The sequence below is a fragment of the Muntiacus reevesi genome, chromosome 7 (genome assembly GCF_963930625.1).
Source record: "Muntiacus reevesi chromosome 7, mMunRee1.1, whole genome shotgun sequence".
NCBI classification, from domain to species: domain Eukaryota; kingdom Metazoa; phylum Chordata; class Mammalia; order Artiodactyla; family Cervidae; genus Muntiacus; species Muntiacus reevesi.
Genome location: NC_089255.1, coordinates 85,173,856 through 85,191,087, shown reverse-complemented (window position 1 = coordinate 85,191,087; position 17,232 = coordinate 85,173,856). Strand labels below are relative to the sequence as shown.

Here is a 17,232-nt window from a genome sequence, read left to right as displayed (position 1 = left end):
AGCCACTTTTTTTAAATGTCTCTGTAATAATGATGATAAAATCTTGTATGTTAGTCGCTCAGTTGTATCCAACTCTTTGCGATCCCATGGACTGTAGCTCTCTAGGCAAGAATACTGGAGTGGGTTGCCATTTCCTTCTCCAGGGGATCTTCCTGACCCAGGGATTGAACTCAGGGCTCCTGCATTGCAGGTGGATTCTTTACCATCTGAGCCACCAGGGAAGCCCTGAATAAAATCTTACTTTTTATCAAATATTTGTTGCTCAGTACTGAACTAGGTGTTTAAATGTGTTATTTAGTTTAATCCTTGTAAGAAACCTAATGAAATAAGTATATTTTTTTAAGATGAGGAAAATGAAACAGTGAATGTAGTAATTTGCCCAAGTTCACACAGCTTTAGTTTTGCTTGCTCTAAAGCTTATCTCATAAGTAGCAATAGAAGGGTTCTGAGTTCTTTGCTTAGAGCAACTAGGTTATTACATATAAGGATCCTTTTGGAAGACATAGTCTCCTCAAGGCTTGATTGAAAAAAAGTGGAAAAAGTGTTCATCGCTCAGTTGTGTCCAACTGTTTGTGACCCCATAGACTGTAGCCTTCTAGGCTCCTGTGTCCATGGACTTCTCCAGGCAAGAATACTGGAGTGGGTTGCTATGATCTCCAGGGGATCATCCCGACTCAGGGATCGAACCCAGGTCTCCAACACGGCAGGCAGATTCTTTACCACTGAGCCACCAGAGAAAGAGATAGTTCGTGTTCTCAGCAGATACCCTGAGGAGGATGTCCTCTCTCCTTCCTTTTTCCTGCTACCAACTCTGACTGCGCATGGTGATTTGTAGGGTCCTTGGGGAAAGGCTTTGGGTACAGAACTGATTTCTTTTTCCTCTTAAGAGTAAATGAATATTTTGACTGAAGAATATAGAATATTCTTGGAAAACGGGAGATAAATTGTTCAAGTTTTTTTTCCTAAAATCTAGTGTGTGAAGAAAACAAATCCAGCGAGTATGATGCCTGAAGCCTGGGGTTTGTGTTTTGTATATTTTAGCAATGGAAATGGCATGGCTCTATCTTTTCTAGTGAGGCTGGCTGGCTGACCTGGCTCTCCCTCCCTTTGGGGTGGCCTCCCTGCTCTGGGTTAGCATAAACCAGAAGGCTTACAGTGGGTGTTTTTCCCTTACATGGTTTAGCATCAGCATCAAGTGATTTGCAATTTCTTTTTCCCTAAATACCCTTCACTAATTCTTTAGAGCATAAAATGCTAATGTGAATATTAAATTTATGTAGCTGTTGCGTGTCCTGTTTAAAATATTTTTCTAAATAAGCAGAACCATATTTGTGCAAAGTAGCATGCAAAAAGGCAAAGGAGAGACTACATTTCAGAGGCCATGCACAGTAAGCTCAGGCCAGTGGTCAGATTAACCGCTGTGTTCTCACATTCGGAATAGTCCTCTTGTTCCCAAACGAAAGTTAACTTATTCATTTACTCATTCAACAGATTATTTGTTGAGAGCCTGCTGTTACCTGGCAGTATTCTAGGCACTGAAGATACTATAAATGAACCAACAATCCAAGTCCCTGGTCTCACGCAGCTTATATTCTAGTGGGGGAGGCAGATGGAAATAAAGTAAACATCGTATTCATAGAATCTAAATTGTCATCAACTATAAGATGTACTGTTATTTTATATACCACCAAGAAAGGAAAGAATACCCAAGAGAGGCTAATAAAGAGACCCCCCCACACACACACAAATGAAACTGGGACCCCAAAAACCTGCACCTTCAGTGAGAAGAGAAACAAGGAAAGAGATCGTTCCACAGAGAAAAGGACCTGAGGGCAGCTTGAATGTCTCAGCCTTGGCGCTGAGCAAGGGGGGGAAAGAACACCTCCCCTGAGAATGTGAGCCAGAAGTCTGTCGTCTGAACTCACTCTGCCAGTGTGACCTAAATAAAACTCTTAGACACAACTCAGTTCAAGTCGCCTCAGTTGGTGGCATTCCCAGGCCCTGGCAGAATCAAATGCAAATTCCCTGAGGAGGGATTCCGTGTCATTCCAGGCCCCAGACAGTTTTAAGACAGCAGCAGTTTTTAGGACATCCTGTATATCAGCTGTATTAAAGTCAGAAAACAAAAATATGTCTTGCAATCAACAAAAATATGGTACATAACATGTCAAACAGTCATAAGTGCAGTGCAGAAAAATGAAGCAGCGTAAGGGTGTAAAGGTTGATGGGCCAGGGAGAGGAAGCATCCCCAGAAGTGATGGATGAGCAGAAGGGCGGAAGGGAGGAAGCAGGCCCTGAGGGACTGGGGGAGGAGCATTCCAGCCTAAGGCCCTGTTGTTGTTTTTGTTTAGTCGCTAAGTCATCTGACCCTTCATGACCCCATGGACTGTGGCTGGCCAGGGTCCTCTGTCCATGGGGTTCTCCAGGCAAGAATACTGGAGCGGTTAGCCATTTCCTTCTCCAGGGGATCTTCCCGACCCAGGGATCGAACCCACATCTCCCGCATTGGCAGGTGGAGGCCATAGCACACCCCAATCCCTTAGGTGAGGGAGAGTTGAGGTGTTTGAGGACTCAAGAGAGTGAAGCGGCCATTGTGACTGGAGTGGACTAGGGAAAGCAAGAGATCATTCTAGGAGATAAAGTCAGAGTGCAGAGGGCCTTAGGGTTCCACAGGACAGGCTTGGCTGTAGAGGCTGTGCGTGCAGAGAGAGAAAGACCCAGTCCCTGCCATCAAGCTCACCTCCTAATAGAGGAGACAGTTAACAAGTAGTGTTAAGGAACCAAAATGGACTCTGATTTCTGGGTTTAAGAGAATAGACTAGACTCACAGCCTAGAACAATTTATACTTTACACAGGATAATCAGCAGCTCTGATCTTCATAGTAACTGCCTCTTGTTTGTTCTGGGGTAAATTGGAGTGACTTAGATATTCTAAACAATGGCTGCTTTAAAGAAGAACTGATTTATAAACTAGGAGTGATTTTTCTTGTTTATGTTCAGAAAGAAAGAAGAAAAACTAATGAACTCCAAAGTAAACCCTCTGTTTCCCCACACAGTTTATAGTGTTGGTTCCTAGTCATTCTCTCAGCCTTTCTGAGGACATGGGAATACCCTAAAGCAACAGCTCTCAAAGCTTTACACTCTTAGAAGTTACTGAGGACCTTAAAGAGTTTTTATTTATGTGACTTTTATCTATCAATGTTCACCATACTAGAAATTAAAACTGCAAAATATAAAAAAAATAGTTTATTCATTCATTTAAAATAACAATAAGAAACTCATTACATGTTAATATAAATAACTTGTCTTTAATGAAAAACAACTTGTTTCCGAAGAAAAATAGTTTAGTGAGAAGACAGACGCTGTAAATCTCTTTAATGTCCGCGTTAACAAAAGACAGTTGGATTCTCAGATCTGCTTCTGCGTTCATTCTGTTGTGATATCATATGTCAGGTAGTGTCTGGAAAATGCTTAACAAGATGAAAAAAGGCAAACAATATTTTAGAATTTTTATGAAAAGAGTTTGACTTCACAGACTGCCCTGAAAGAGGAGTCTTAAGGATGCCACCAGTCCCCAGACCGCACTTTGATAACTGCTTCTCTAAAGACTCCACCCCACAATTTGATGGCAACAGATTTTCAAGAGGCCTGGGATATTGCACTACAGCCCTGGCATTTAACTCCACTTTCTAGTCTCTCCGAAGCCAGAAGAAATGGAGGAGAGAATACGTTATTATTCCCTTGCTTCTTTAAAATTAGCTATTGTAATAGTTGTATTTGAAGTCATGGGGAGAGTAGATTAATACGCTTTTTTAAAAAGTGGGCTTCCCTGGTGGCTCGGTGGTAAAGAATCTAAGTGCCTGTGCAGGAGACACAGGCTCGATTCCTGATCTGGGAAAACCCCACGTGCCTTGGGCAGCTAAGCCCCTGTGTCACAGCTATTGAGCTTGCGCTCGAGAGCCCAGGAGCCCCAGCTGCTGAGCCTGTGAGCAGCAACCACTGAAGGCCTTGCGCCCCTGGAGCCCGTGCTCCACAAGAGAAGCCACCTTAATGAGAAGCCTACACGCCACAACTAGAGAAGAGCTCCTGCTCTCCGCAGCTAGAGAAAAGCCCGCGCAGCAACGAAGACCCAGCACAACCAAAATAAATTTTAAAAAGAAGTATAAAAGATCATACTTTTTAGAAAAAAAAGAAAAAAGTGGTTGCATCCTTTATATCACCCAGTGCACTGGGCGGGCGCTGGATATCGGTGAGAGGATGTGAATGGAAACACTGAACTGCTCCCGGGATGGCGGGGGTGGGGGGAGCGTTGCCTTGCTAATCAGCCTGCACTTCCTTTCTGTTGTGATCAGTTTCGGGCTTAGGCGGGACCTCCTCCATTTACTTCTAAGGGCAGCTTTCTGTGTAGAACAGGACTGGGATTCCAGCCCCTCTTTTGTTGAAATTCTGCTTGGAGCAAATGGCATGGGTCCCAGAGTGGGGAATAAAAACCAGACCTGCAGTCCATCTCAGACAACTGAGCCGTGTATTTTACTATGGTTCTCGGGTCCTGGGACCTGGCGTTGTCATTGCTGGGTCCTCACATGATACATTTCAGCCCAGGGCATTGGTCAGCTGAAATGACAGTGGACCTAACTGCCAGAGGAAAGCAGGGGTTGGGGGTGCCCTTTGAAGACTTTTCTTTCTTTCTGAGTTTCTCCAGGACTACTGTACCTTTTAGAAGAGTCCTTGAGGGGGATTCTTTGGCAGTCCAGTGGTTAGGTCTCCATTCATGTTGTTACTGCCAAGGACCTGGGCTCAGTCTCTGGTCGGAGAACTAAGATTCCAGAAGCCACATAGCATGGCCCCAAAAAAAAAAAAAGAGTCCATGAATTGACATGCTGTCTTCTTCTGGGAGGTCACAGATGGTGTCTCCAGTGACAGAGGATGCCACAGAAGATAAGCGGAAGGCAGCTGGTGCCGGGGAGGCTCAGGCCTCGGTGGAACAGGAATTGCTGTCTGCAGACCAGACCCAGATCCTCAGCAAGGTCAGGAGCACATTCTTTCTCTCTCTCTGAAAAGCACACGTTTGGACGCATTTGGGTAGATTGGAATTAGAAAGCACTGTCATCTCACGTTTAGTTATGTGGGGAACAATCATGTGTATCATTCCCAGGCCCGTCACTGAACTAGCACCCAGTAAGCATCTGTTAAAAAAATGAAGGGTTATAATGAATGCTCACATGCTCTCTAAAATCCTCTCCATCTGAGGAGCCCTTAACCATTGGACTATGTATTAGTCTCAGTTTTCTTGTGGTAGATCTACTTGGGATTTATGGTCAAGACTCCATAGAAGTGGTACTGATAGCAGTGGTCTCCCTGCCTTGGAGGGAAGGGTTGTTTGTATCATTATTAACATATACATTATATATAATGTATACATGTATACAGAATACATTATGTATAATATATACATATTAACACATACAGAATAACAAGTGGTGTTGGTGTCAGTGAAGACAATGCCAGGCATTATAATCACATTTGTATAATGCTTTACGGTTTACAAAGCGTTTTTATCCAACATTTCACTTACCCCTGAGAACAACCCAGTGAGATAGGTGCTATTATGTCGCCATTTTACAGATGGGGAAACTGTGGTTAAGAGCTGTTACTGACTTTACTAAGTCCATGCAGCTAATAAGTTGCAAGCTAAATCTTTGTTTAACCTTCTGGAAAAGGAAGGACTCATTTAAGAAAGTTAGTCAAAGTCTGGTTTAACTCATTTAATAGTGGTGATAAGAGCTGAAGGATTCTCTAGAAACAGATATTACAAGAATATAATCTGGGAGGATTACAGCATTCATGTATTCATTGATTCATTTATTTCTTGCAAATATCATTTTGACTCCTTGACTGGAGTCACTGATGTGAGCTGTCTTACTGTTGGGCGCTCTGTGTTGGCAGTCGGTGTGCACTTCTCCTTGAGTTGCCTGCCAGCTGCTTGGAGAAGGAGCAGGAGATTAAGGCACGATGGTGTGAAATAGGGGAATGCTAATCTGAGTGATGTGAAGTGAAACCCACTAGGGAGAGGCCGCCGGCTCCTGCTCTGGGTCACTGAGGGCTGGGAGTATCGATTGACATTTGCACTCTTCTATGCAAGTCAGATGTCTGGCAATGGGTATGCTTAAATGCAAATCCTGGGGCTGGTCTAAGGTGAGCTTGTGATTATTTATAGAACATTGTTGGTGGATGAGACAGCCTATGTCGGGTGAGACATCCAAGGTGTGCCACGGGTAAGAGACAGGGGGACAAAGGGAGCCAGAGAGTAGGAGCCAGGTTCTCTCTCTGCAGTACTTTGGTGGACTGATTGACAGTGATCTGGAAATAACCTCTGGATGGAAATTGTAGCAGGAGGACGTGCGGCTGAGTGAAGGCCCAGACGCACAAGCTGTCCCGAGAGGAGCTGTGGGGAGGGTCTGTGCAGGTGTGGCCAAGAAACACCGTGGATGGGAAAGTCAGTAGCAAACCTTGAGGATGTTTGTGCGCCAGGTTTTTATGAAGAGTCTGAAGTGGGAAAGTAGCAAAAAGCTGGAGAGAACATTTCATGTTCTCTAAATTAGGGAACATGTTGGTGGCATGAAAATAAAAGTGGGTAGAGTTTATTACAACCTGTGGCTGGAGGAGAGAAAAGGAACGTCGACCAACGGGAGTCAGGAGACCTGTGAATCGGGAGAGTGGAGGTAATAATAATAAGGCAGGGCCGGCAGGCTTCAGTTGGAAAGAGGCTAATAGAAACCTGCCTTTGAATATGTCCTGTGACCAGAACTCTCTTGTGCAGATGGCCAAGTACCACGGCCCACAAAGGTCTGGGGACATCGTGATGATCCAGTCTGAGCACACGGGAGCTGTTGATATTCTGTCAGCTGACTTGGAATCTGCAGACCTGCTGGGGGACCATAGAAGAGGTGAGACTTTTGGGGGCATGGAATGTGTTTTTGTTTTGTTCCTATAGGTGCTTAAAGGGCAGGCAGATAGATGGAAGGGAGGAGGAAGCATAAGATTCCATATGGCAAAAAGGAAAAACAACCAGTGTCTGAATACTGCATTCTGAGCAGAGTAGGCTCTATCCAGTTTATATGTGTGTGTATATATATATATAGTACTCTATTCAGTGTATATATATATATAAATATATATAGATATGTCTGGTACTCCATCCTGGTGTGTGTGTGTGTGTATAGATAAATATATATATATATTTATTTATAATAAAGTTTAAAAGAGACCTGTTTCTTGAACTGAGCAGCTGACCCACCTCAGGGCAATGCTCCCTCCTTCCTTGTGAACAGAAGTCAAGGAAGCCAGTAGGAAGAGCGTCTTTGACTGTGACCACCTCCCCTAAGCAAAAGGCCAGGTGTGGCAGTGTTTCCTCAGGGTTTCTTTCTCAGTAGTAAGCGGCCTGTCCTTTCAGTCTCCCCGCCTCTGATGGCCCCTCCGTGCATCTGGACCTTTGCCAAGATGAAGGAATTCAAGAGCAAGCTGGGCAAGGAGAAGAACAGCCGTCTGGTGGTGAAGCGGGGGGAGGTGGTGACCATCCGGGTGCCGACCCACCCAGAGGGGAAGCGTGTCTGCTGGGAGTTTGCGACCGACGACTATGACATTGGCTTTGGAGTTTACTTTGACTGGACACCGGTAACCAGCACCGACATAACGGTGCAAGTCAGTGATTCCAGTGAGGACGAGGACGAAGACGAGGAAGAAGACGAGGAGCTCGAAGGTACATTGAACTTGAACATAATTTGCAGTCTCCTTTCCAGGTTCAACCTAATTTCTAGCGCCCACCAGGTGATCACTTCCTGCCTTGTACCGGTCCTCCTGTTTCTGAGAATGCAGGCAGAGAATCCCTTTCAGCTTTGCAAGCCAAGTTGAGTGATGCAGGCTGAAGTCAGACCCTCAGAGAACGTTCTGGTGGTGTAGCAGTGGTGGATGCCTTAGAGAAAGGCTTCTGTTCTTTTTAATCGGTACCTGGCTGTGTTGCCCCCCCGAGGATCTCCTGGGGACAGGGGTGGGTTGGGGGCAGGGAAAGGGGTGTTGTAGAGGCATTGTTTTTCAGATCACATATGTAAACCTGAGATTATTTTATACTTCTCTCTTAGGGATATTTATATATCTCTCTGTGGGATATTTACATTTTTTCTTGGTCTGGAACCAAGCTGAGTGATTGCAGCTTGCCAAACATACCCATTCTCTCCTCCTTCCAGACCGTCACAGCTGGCTGACTACCGTTTACTTCTTCCTTTGTGCCCAGGGCAGTTTTAAAAATAGTCTCTGTGCTATGTTCCAGTCCTTACTCGCGATGGCCGTAAGGCTGCCCTTTTTTTGTTTTTAAATAAGCATTAGCCTTATTCCTTGATTTTCCCATATCATCTTACAGTCAACCCCTTAACTTGCTTCTTCAAGTCTATAGGGAAGTCTGCACGTATTCAAGGAGGAGGAGAACCTAGGATTTTATTTGTCTCCTCAGGGGACCAATAGGGGTTTGGGGGTCACTTGCTATAGCACCTTTACCTGCATTTCCTACTTCCTTTAGCTAGTTTTTTCACTTGTTGAATCTGCCCTTCTAAATATATTGCTCTCCCCCTTGGAAATTTCCAGGTACTCCTTGGAAATTTTCAGATACTCCTGGAGCTAGGAAGGCTCTGTAAGGCTAAATCATTGTTTCTCAGTGCAAATACTGTTGGCATTTGGAAGGAGACACTTTGCTGAGAAGGTACTATCCTGACATTTAGCGCTCCTGAGCCCTTGAGCACTAAATGCCGTATCACCCACTGGTCACTCTGATGGCCTAATTGGAGGCCACCAGACATTTCTAAATGCCCCGTGGGGAGAAAGCCACCAGGTTGTTACCTGGTTCATCTTCTTGCCTTCAGGCAGGCCTCTTTGGTCTCCGAATTCATAGCCGAACACTCTGCCCTTTGCTCACACAGACCCCGTCCCAGCTGGAGACGTGGAGCGAGGCTCCAGGAGCTCCCTGCGGGGCCGCTACGGGGAGGTCATGCCCGTGTACCGCCGGGACAGCCACCGAGACGTGCAGGCCGGCAGCCACGACTACCCCGGCGAGGGCATCTACCTGCTGAAGTTCGACAACTCCTACTCCCTGCTGCGCAACAAGACTCTCTACTTCCACGTCTACTACACGAGCTGAAGGCCCGCCGGGACAGAACGCGGGTGGTGTGTGCCGGCTGGAGCAGGCTGCCAGCTGGGGCCTCTTGTCCTGGATAGGCAAGGGCTCCAAGCTGAGCGTGGGGCACCCGACCCTCACGTCCTGCCTGGCGGGCCTGACTGTTGACCCCATCCATGTAGCTTTGCCCCGTCCTTGGCTTCTGCAGATGGTGGCGTGGTACCCCTGCTCTGTGGTCCCTGACTCACGCTCTTGTTGCTTCCGACTCCAGCAAAATCTCTCTGCGGAGGACACCCATTAGGCCAAAAGCCTAAGAGGAAGTTGGGTGTTGTCTTTTCAGAATAGGTTTGTTTTGGTTCCAGGTGTATGCTTTCAACTGCTGCGCTCTCCTCTTCCAGAGCCTTCACGCAGGCGAGTTTAGTGGCCACCCACTCTCTTCACTTTTCGGAAGGACTGAAAGAGGGAACAGCACACTGTCCGTGAAGGAGCCCAGTCTTGGGGACGTGGAAAGCTCTGGCCAGCCTCTCACCATTGCCGTGTTCCCGCCTGCTGGTTCTTCCCATTCTCTAGCACGGGCTGGGAGCCCTCACTGCCTCTGGAGGCATGGTGATTTCACCCTGCCTCTCTCCTCCTCTCGTCTTTTCCCTTATCTGTGTCCCTGCCATCACAGCAAGAACTTCCATGCAGTCCAAAGTGATGATTCCTGTGGTCTTAAGCTCTTCTGGGAAGCAAAACTGCCTCCATCACTTCCTATTTCAAGAGGCGGTGTCCCTTTCCAAGGGTCCTGGGGGTGGAAAGGGGAAAGGGTGGAAATTAGGTACTGTATTGATCTCAGATGCCACATCTCCGGAAGTCAAGTGTTACTAAATCATTTTTATGTATAATCAAAGGAGGGGGAGATGATCTGAGAAAAGAGGTTAAAAAACAAAACAACACTCTAGATTCCCTACCACTTTTTTTTTTCTTTTCAGTCTTTAAAAAAGGGGTGATATTTAGAAATTTTGCTTTGGGACCAGTCAGTTTTCCTAAGTTTCTAGATGTCTAGGTTGCTTGCATTCAGGGCTGCAGGCTTTTGGTGCTCAAAGTCTCGAAGAGGAGGTGGTCATGAAGCTTCACCGCTGCTGCTGGTCGGCTTTGTTCTTTTACCAGGCTGAAGCCTGTACGTTCCCTGGGGACAGCCTTTTCCACGCCATGAAGCTGGCATGCTGTGGGGAGCTGCCTCCAGTGTCCCCAAAGGCACGTGGTAGCCCAGCCCCCTCCCCATGTCCTAGGAGGAGGCAGAGAAGGGACCACTGCGACTGTCTGTACCTCCTCCTCTCTTATTCTTTGCTTCAAGCCTGTTACTACCGCCTTAGAATTCCGAGGAAGAATTAGATTTATTTATTACTTTTATTTATTGTTAAAGCCACATTTCATTTCACCTTTGAAACAGTTCCTGTTTCTCAGAAGGCTTTCACCTGCTCTGAGCCACCGAGGCCCCCTCTCCTGTGGAGTCTAAGATGCAGATTTCGGGTGAAGTTGGGGAGGGCTGACGTTCTACTCCCGTGGGATCAGTCCCTATGAGGCTCTGGGAGGGGTCTGCCCCTCCTGAGACGGATGGATGACGCCCCCCGCCCCCCGCCCACCCAGCCTGCTGCCCCCAGCACTCACTGCGAGGAGCTCTAGGTTGTGAGGGAATCTGCCCGTTTGCCCAGGATTGAGTGAGTGTAGAGGACTTGACCAGCCAACCAGAGGCATCCCGTGATGCCAGGACTGCCAAGTCCTCCACCTGCTCCTCCACTCTGAGGAGTCAGCTGTGTCACGATGCTTCCTTTGGCTCCTTCCTTCCCTGTGTGGGAGCCTCACACCACGCCTCCCCTCTGCACAGAAGCAGAAACTCAGCGACCAGGGCTCCTCACGACAGGTCTGTGGCGGCACCTGTGTCACGAACAAAGGGCGCTGGAGCCACACCTTCTGCTTCTCTGGGAGCACAGCCCCAGGTGGGAGAGGATGCCGGAGACTGCTGTAGCATCCCTCCTCCTCCAAGCGGCCTCATACCTCCATTACTTTACGTCTGAGTGCATTCTGTAGGGGGTTATACACTGGCCCACATTTCCATGCCCTGTAAGAAGTTAGGAACTATTCTAGCGACTGCCTGTTGGGGCACTGAAAGCAAACTCGCTGTGCGGTCATCCCATCAGGTAGCTGTGTGATCATCACTGAAATTGAATCATGCCTTAGCTAAGTGAGTAGAATATTTATAAAATAATTTTCTACCGAGCTCTTCTCCAGTCAGCTAAAGCCTGGCTTATTTTTCCTGTTTATTGTTAACTTCTGATTTTCTCTTAAGATGGAGCTGTCGGGTCATAAGAGGCTCCCTGGGATGACACTTCCTGTTGTTGATTTTTGCCACGAGAGTCTCTGTATCCTTCTTTTCTTTAGAATCCTAGTTCTGTTGCATCAGGGAAGCCTGAGGGACTTGTTCCCATCGCCTCAGTGTGCCTCTTACTGTCTGGTCACTTTTGAAGTCCTGGACATTGTTATATTTCATTCTGTACTGGTGTTTTGTTAACAGTCAGTGCTTCTTTGATCCATTCACACACAGACACAAAAATACCTAAAAAAAAGATATTTTCACCATCTAATGAATTTACTATCCCATATTAAGTCATCTGAAATTATTGAACTTTAGGGACACAGTATTACTTGTAAAACGCATGTAATTACTGAGAATTTCAAGGTCTGGCAAATCCTAAAAGGTAGTCACTTCCTGAGTCTCTCTCTGTCTCAGTTTACAGAACCAAACAATGAAGTGAAAATTACTTGCTTTCACCTTCACCCTGTTCTTTAGAGCATAAATATTAAGGTAGAATGGAAAGAAAGTACTTCACAGTAGGAGAGACTGGAATTCTCTCCACAAGGTGGCCAAGTTCTTAAGTTTCTTTGGTTTATTTAGTTTTGCTACTTTGTTGAGAGATGGGGCTTTTAGAAAGTTTGGGTATTAATTTTTCTCAACATTTTATTTTGAAAAATTCTCAGCAAACAACATTTAAAAGAAGTATAGTGTAAGCACCCTTATGTATATCCATCACATAGATTTTAAAATTATAAAGTGCTAACTTTTAAACAAAGATGATTCTGCCATTCTGTTCCTTTTGACAGGTGTCCAGTAGAGTATTCCCTTCACAGACATCAGCTCTCTAGCGTCAGAGAGCTCCTGGTTTTTAGCAGACTCACCTCATTCAGTGCCAGTTAACCGGGAGGTGATCCTCATAAAAATGTTTCCTGTCTCCATCTTTCAGAACTCATGCTGTATTTCCCCTTTACCTTAGGCTCTAAAAGCTAATGTTTTCTTCTCTTTCTGGCATGTCAGAGTGAAGGTAATTGTGAAACTGCTTTCCTTGGAAGGACTTTTTTCTGATCTCTGTTGCTTTCCAACATATCCTCAGGACTGAAATTACACTTGGATCCTCAGACATAATGTAGCTTTAAAATGGAAGTAGGCAGTAACTTGAAATTAGGCCATTCTTAGTTTTTTTTTTTTTCTTAATTCATTCATGCACTTTAAAAATATTTTTTATCTGTTACTTAGGAAAGAAAATCTTATACTTTTAAAAAGTATATATTGTCCCTTATAATATATATATGGAAGAGTTTTAACTGAAAGCTTCCTGAAAGCTCACTATCTTAATCAGTGGGTTTAGATATTATTGTAAAACATCATTTATAGAAAGTACCTGTATGTTTTTGATGAGCCCTATCCAATCCCTCTTTGAAAGAAATTAGGTGAAACCCAAACCCAAAGTATTTTTATGTTTAAGACCACTTTTCTGCAGAAGGTTGCCTTTTAACCCCAAAGTGTAAGGTTCTAAGGTACAGAGCTGAGTGACCCCTAACATTTGCACAAAAGGCTATTGTTTTAGACGAAGGGATAGGAGTGAAAAGGTTTGTGCAGCTTGAGAAGTGTGTTTTTTTTTTAAAACATTGATAGTAAGGATTGAAAACGAGAGAAAGAGAGAAAAGCTATCAAATGTATCCCAGAATCTTGCTCATAATTCTGATTCTGTGTAGTTCTTTAGTTTGCATTTCATCCATTGGAATTTGTCTTTCAGCCAGAAACCTCACTGGTTCTCACTGTGCTTGTTGGAGACATCCCAAACTCACTTTGCTTTCTTTTCCAACAAGATCAGCTTTAGAAATATTTTTGAGTAGGTCTCCTCTGCTAAGGGTAACCCTGACCTGAGGATTGATTTCACCTCTGTACCCTGTGGGACTTGTGGGTCCAGCGCCATGGAAAAAGATGGTGACTTCAGAAAGGCTAGGAGGAGTTCCTGCTATGTCCCCGTAGCCTCAATTGGTTTTGACTATGGCCGAAAAGGGATGAAACAGATTCATTTTGACCCACATCCCGGAATAGCCTCAAGCCACAAAACTTTTTGTGAACAAGCTGTGTCCTCTGTAGGCTGACCTCCCTCTGAGGGATAGGAATCTCATTCCATCTGTGTGGGCCAGTCATACACACAGTCAGTGGGACCAACAGACAGACACACTTTGGTCTTCCTTTTAGAGCCTCTATTTAGAATCTCTCCTGGGTCGAAAAAGTTCACACCAAACTCTTTAGTCTCCTTCCACCTAGCCAAAAGAGTAGACCTTTTGGAAGCCTGAATTTGCTAGAAGCGGAAAAGGCACCGACCCTATAGACTCTCTGGTCGAAAAGAGTTGGAAAGTGAGTTTCTGTATGAAGGAAGGTGGTCTCATTTTTTGTGGTGAGGGGTAGCTTGTTAAGGGATTCATGCTCTTTAGAGAGCAGATCCTTGTATTCATTGTATCTGATTGTGCTCAAGGAGCCATGATGCATGATTCTTTGGGGAGTAAGTAGGGGATGGGTGTTTAAAATTAATCACAAGTTGGGTACTTCCCAGCAACCCAATATATGGTGAGTGTCCCTATGACCAAAGCCCCAGTTTTCATGCACATGGGATCTTGTCCCTAGGCCCTCATTTCCAGACAACTGAGAGACACAGAGAGGGGCTAGACCCTCTCCACTTATTTATGGTAGTGTTTTGCAATTGGCAGCATGATATCCAAGTTTATATAATTAACCAGAATTAGATACTAGTGTGAGCTGAGTAGATAAGCTGATCAACCTCGGTTGGAAGTAGGGCTGGGGAGGGCGTATGACTTGGAGCCCCACATTGCGGTAGCTGGGCGGGTGACTCCTGTGTGACTGTGCAGCTGGAACTCTCGTTAACCTCGCCACGTGAGGGAAGAGGATGTGACGATGCTATGCTGATGAGGACGACACACTAATTGAGTTGGCTGGGAAACAGAGCAAGGCCTCCATCTACGGGCACTAGACCCTGTCACCAGCTGTGCGTGCGATCTCAGTGTGAGGTGGCAGCTCTGCAGGTTCTGAGTCTGGCTTCAGGGCCCACTAAGGGCCAGTCTAATGTGGGCATGACTCGGGCCTTCCTCGAAGGAGAACCTCCTGAGAGTCGGTTCCCAGCGGCCTCTTTTCTGGGAATGGGCAGTGGCACCCCGGCAAGAGCTGCTTTGGTTCTTTTGGTACCTGGTTACCCGTTACCTGGTTATGGTCAGTGTCACCCACTTGCTCTGTCCAGCCAGTCCAGCGCCTGTGGGCACACCTTTGATATCTACCCAGTTATTTAGGTAATGAGGTTAGGGCAGGATCTGGGACCCAAAGGGAGAGAGAAGCTTTGCTAAGTATTGCCAGATTTCAGAAGTCACCACTCCCTCTGGGGAGCTGCACTGTCCCTCCTGAACCAAGAAGGCCAGACAGAGCCCATCCTATCTTAAGTCTCCTCACCAATCTAAGAAAACGCAATTAATTGCCTAAAGCTTGGTTAGTGGGGGTTCATTTACAAGCAGCAGTGTCCTCAGAAACTAAGTCCAAAGGCACAAGACTCCGGCTTTGAAATGACTGTAGTCCGGGTCACTGGTTTGAACTCACCATCAAATCTAGAGATACAAGCTTTTGAAAAATTAAATTCCATAGTTCTCTGTCATTTTAAGCTGATAGCTTTGACTCATCTAGGGATAAAACATGTGAAATGGTTTCCAGGGGATCAAGTACATATATTTTCTGAATGTTCTGATAGAGGGTCATGAAAAACTATAAAGTTTTCGTTTGAAATATGATAGTATATGGGATAACAGAAGAGCCTTTAACTCACCTTCAGGTAAAGGAGCTCTCTTCCTGAACCCTTTTCCTCACTCAGGTTTGAAATGCCTCATCTGTAATACTACCTGTAATTGATTATTACCGTTGGTTTTCAGGTTCAGTCAAGAATCATGTGGAAAACATTACCCTAATTCCTTCTCTCCTAAGCAGCATATTTTACTGAGAAATTTCATATTAAAAACTCCACTAACATCCTTTACTGAAATGATTGTCCCATAAATGAATTTTTTTTTAAATTTAGTCAAGCTGGATGATTTCCATTTAGCTATGTTCAAGAGTTATGTTCAAGAGCAAGTAAAGTCTGGAGAATGCAACTCAGTCACCCATGGCTCTGGTGTACCCTTTTCCCTTAATAATGGGAAGTGCCCTGAAATCCCCTGAAGAAAGCTGCTTTGTAATCAAAGTGATGGATTATAAGAAAGCCAGACTTTGGATAAGGATAATTGGAATAGAGGAGGTGTTTGAAGTTCTCCTAAACTACTTTATGCCATTTAGCTTGTATTTCTGAAAGGCCTGCTTTGGTGCCTTGCACTGAGATCTATCAGTTGACTGAAAGATGATCATGCTTTCTTGGTAAATATTTTTAAGCAACTGGCAACCACAAAGGCATTCTTTCCTTATCATTCTAGATCATGCACTGATGCTGACATTACAAAAAGGGGTCTCAAAGGGAAACAGTCACAGCCTTCTCTTTAAAATACACGGTATCCCAAGCAATCATTTGTCGCAATCAACTAGTTTTATGTGTTCCCTGTCATGACAAATGCTGTCAGCATCGCCTATGATTTCTGAGAACTCTGAACCAAATTGTTATTTGTTATGTCCTGCTGAGTGGTTTTCCCTTTAAAATAACCATATTTCCACCACCCCGTGGCACTGAGTGTGTTGCCTGATACACAGAGGATCCTGAGCTATTGTTCCTGACATAGCTCAGTTCTTGTGTTTTTATATTATGTAACGTTTTGTGATGCTTTTGTGCATTCTTTGTCTTCTCTTCCGAATTTTGAAGTCTGTCATAAATAAACTTTTTCACTATGCACCTGAAACATGAGTTATACTTTAATATTTTTTCTTCATCTCTCCTCTGCATCTTAAGAGGATAAGTATTCTTTAAATCTGTATGAATTATTTTATAATCTATTACTATAAAAATTTAAGAAAAATTAACGAGAAAAAGTTACGAATGAGATTAATGATAGAGCCTTCACCTGCATTTAAATTTTAAAATATGTATGTATTTGGCTGTGCTGGGTCTTAGGTGCTGAACGTGGACTTTCTCTAGTTGTGGCGAACGGGCTTTGCATCGCCATGGCTTCTCTTGTTGCAGAGCACGGGCTCTAGGCCCGCGGGCTCAGTGGTTGTGGCACACAGGCTTAGCTGCTTCATGGCATGTGGGATCTTCCCAGACCAGGGGTAGAACCCATGTCCCCTGCATTGGCAGGCGGATTCTTTAACTACTGGACTATCAGGGAAGTCTGCATTTAAATTTATAGCCAAGCATGAACTGGGATCTGGGCTTGGCCCAAGGGAAGAAAAGTTAAGAGTTGTCGTTTAGTCGCTAAGTCATTTCCAACTCTTTTTGCAACCCTGTGGACTGTAACCTGCCAGGGTCCTATGTCTGTGGAATTTCCCAGGCAAGAATACTGGAGTGGGTTGCCACTTCCTTCAACAGGAATCTTCCTGACCCAGGGATTGAACCTGTGTCTCCTGCATTGGGAGGCAGATTCTTTACCACTCAGCCACCAAGGAAGCCCCTAAGTTTAGAGTGATGATTACAAAATAGAACATCATTTGTTTTGTTAGTGTTTGATCCCCAGGGATGTCCATTTTCCAGTGGGCTGACTTTATTTAAACTTGGAATCAGTACTTTGGACACCACAGTAATCAT

At 45.0% G+C, this 17,232-nt stretch overlaps 1 protein-coding gene across 1 annotated transcript in view; it reads left to right on the top strand.

Moving 5' to 3' along the window:
- TMED8 (transmembrane p24 trafficking protein family member 8) overlaps positions 1–15,723 on the top strand; it is a 31,896-nt gene extending 16,173 nt beyond the window's left edge. Inside the window, exons 3-6 of the mRNA XM_065940330.1 lie at positions 4,898–5,027; positions 6,821–6,947; positions 7,454–7,759; positions 8,970–15,723. Coding sequence (XP_065796402.1) covers positions 4,898–5,027; positions 6,821–6,947; positions 7,454–7,759; positions 8,970–9,187 — 781 coding nt within the window. The 3' untranslated portion in view covers positions 9,188–15,723. The remainder of the gene's footprint in view (positions 1–4,897; positions 5,028–6,820; positions 6,948–7,453; positions 7,760–8,969) is intronic.
- Positions 15,724–17,232: the final 1,509 nt, after the last annotated feature.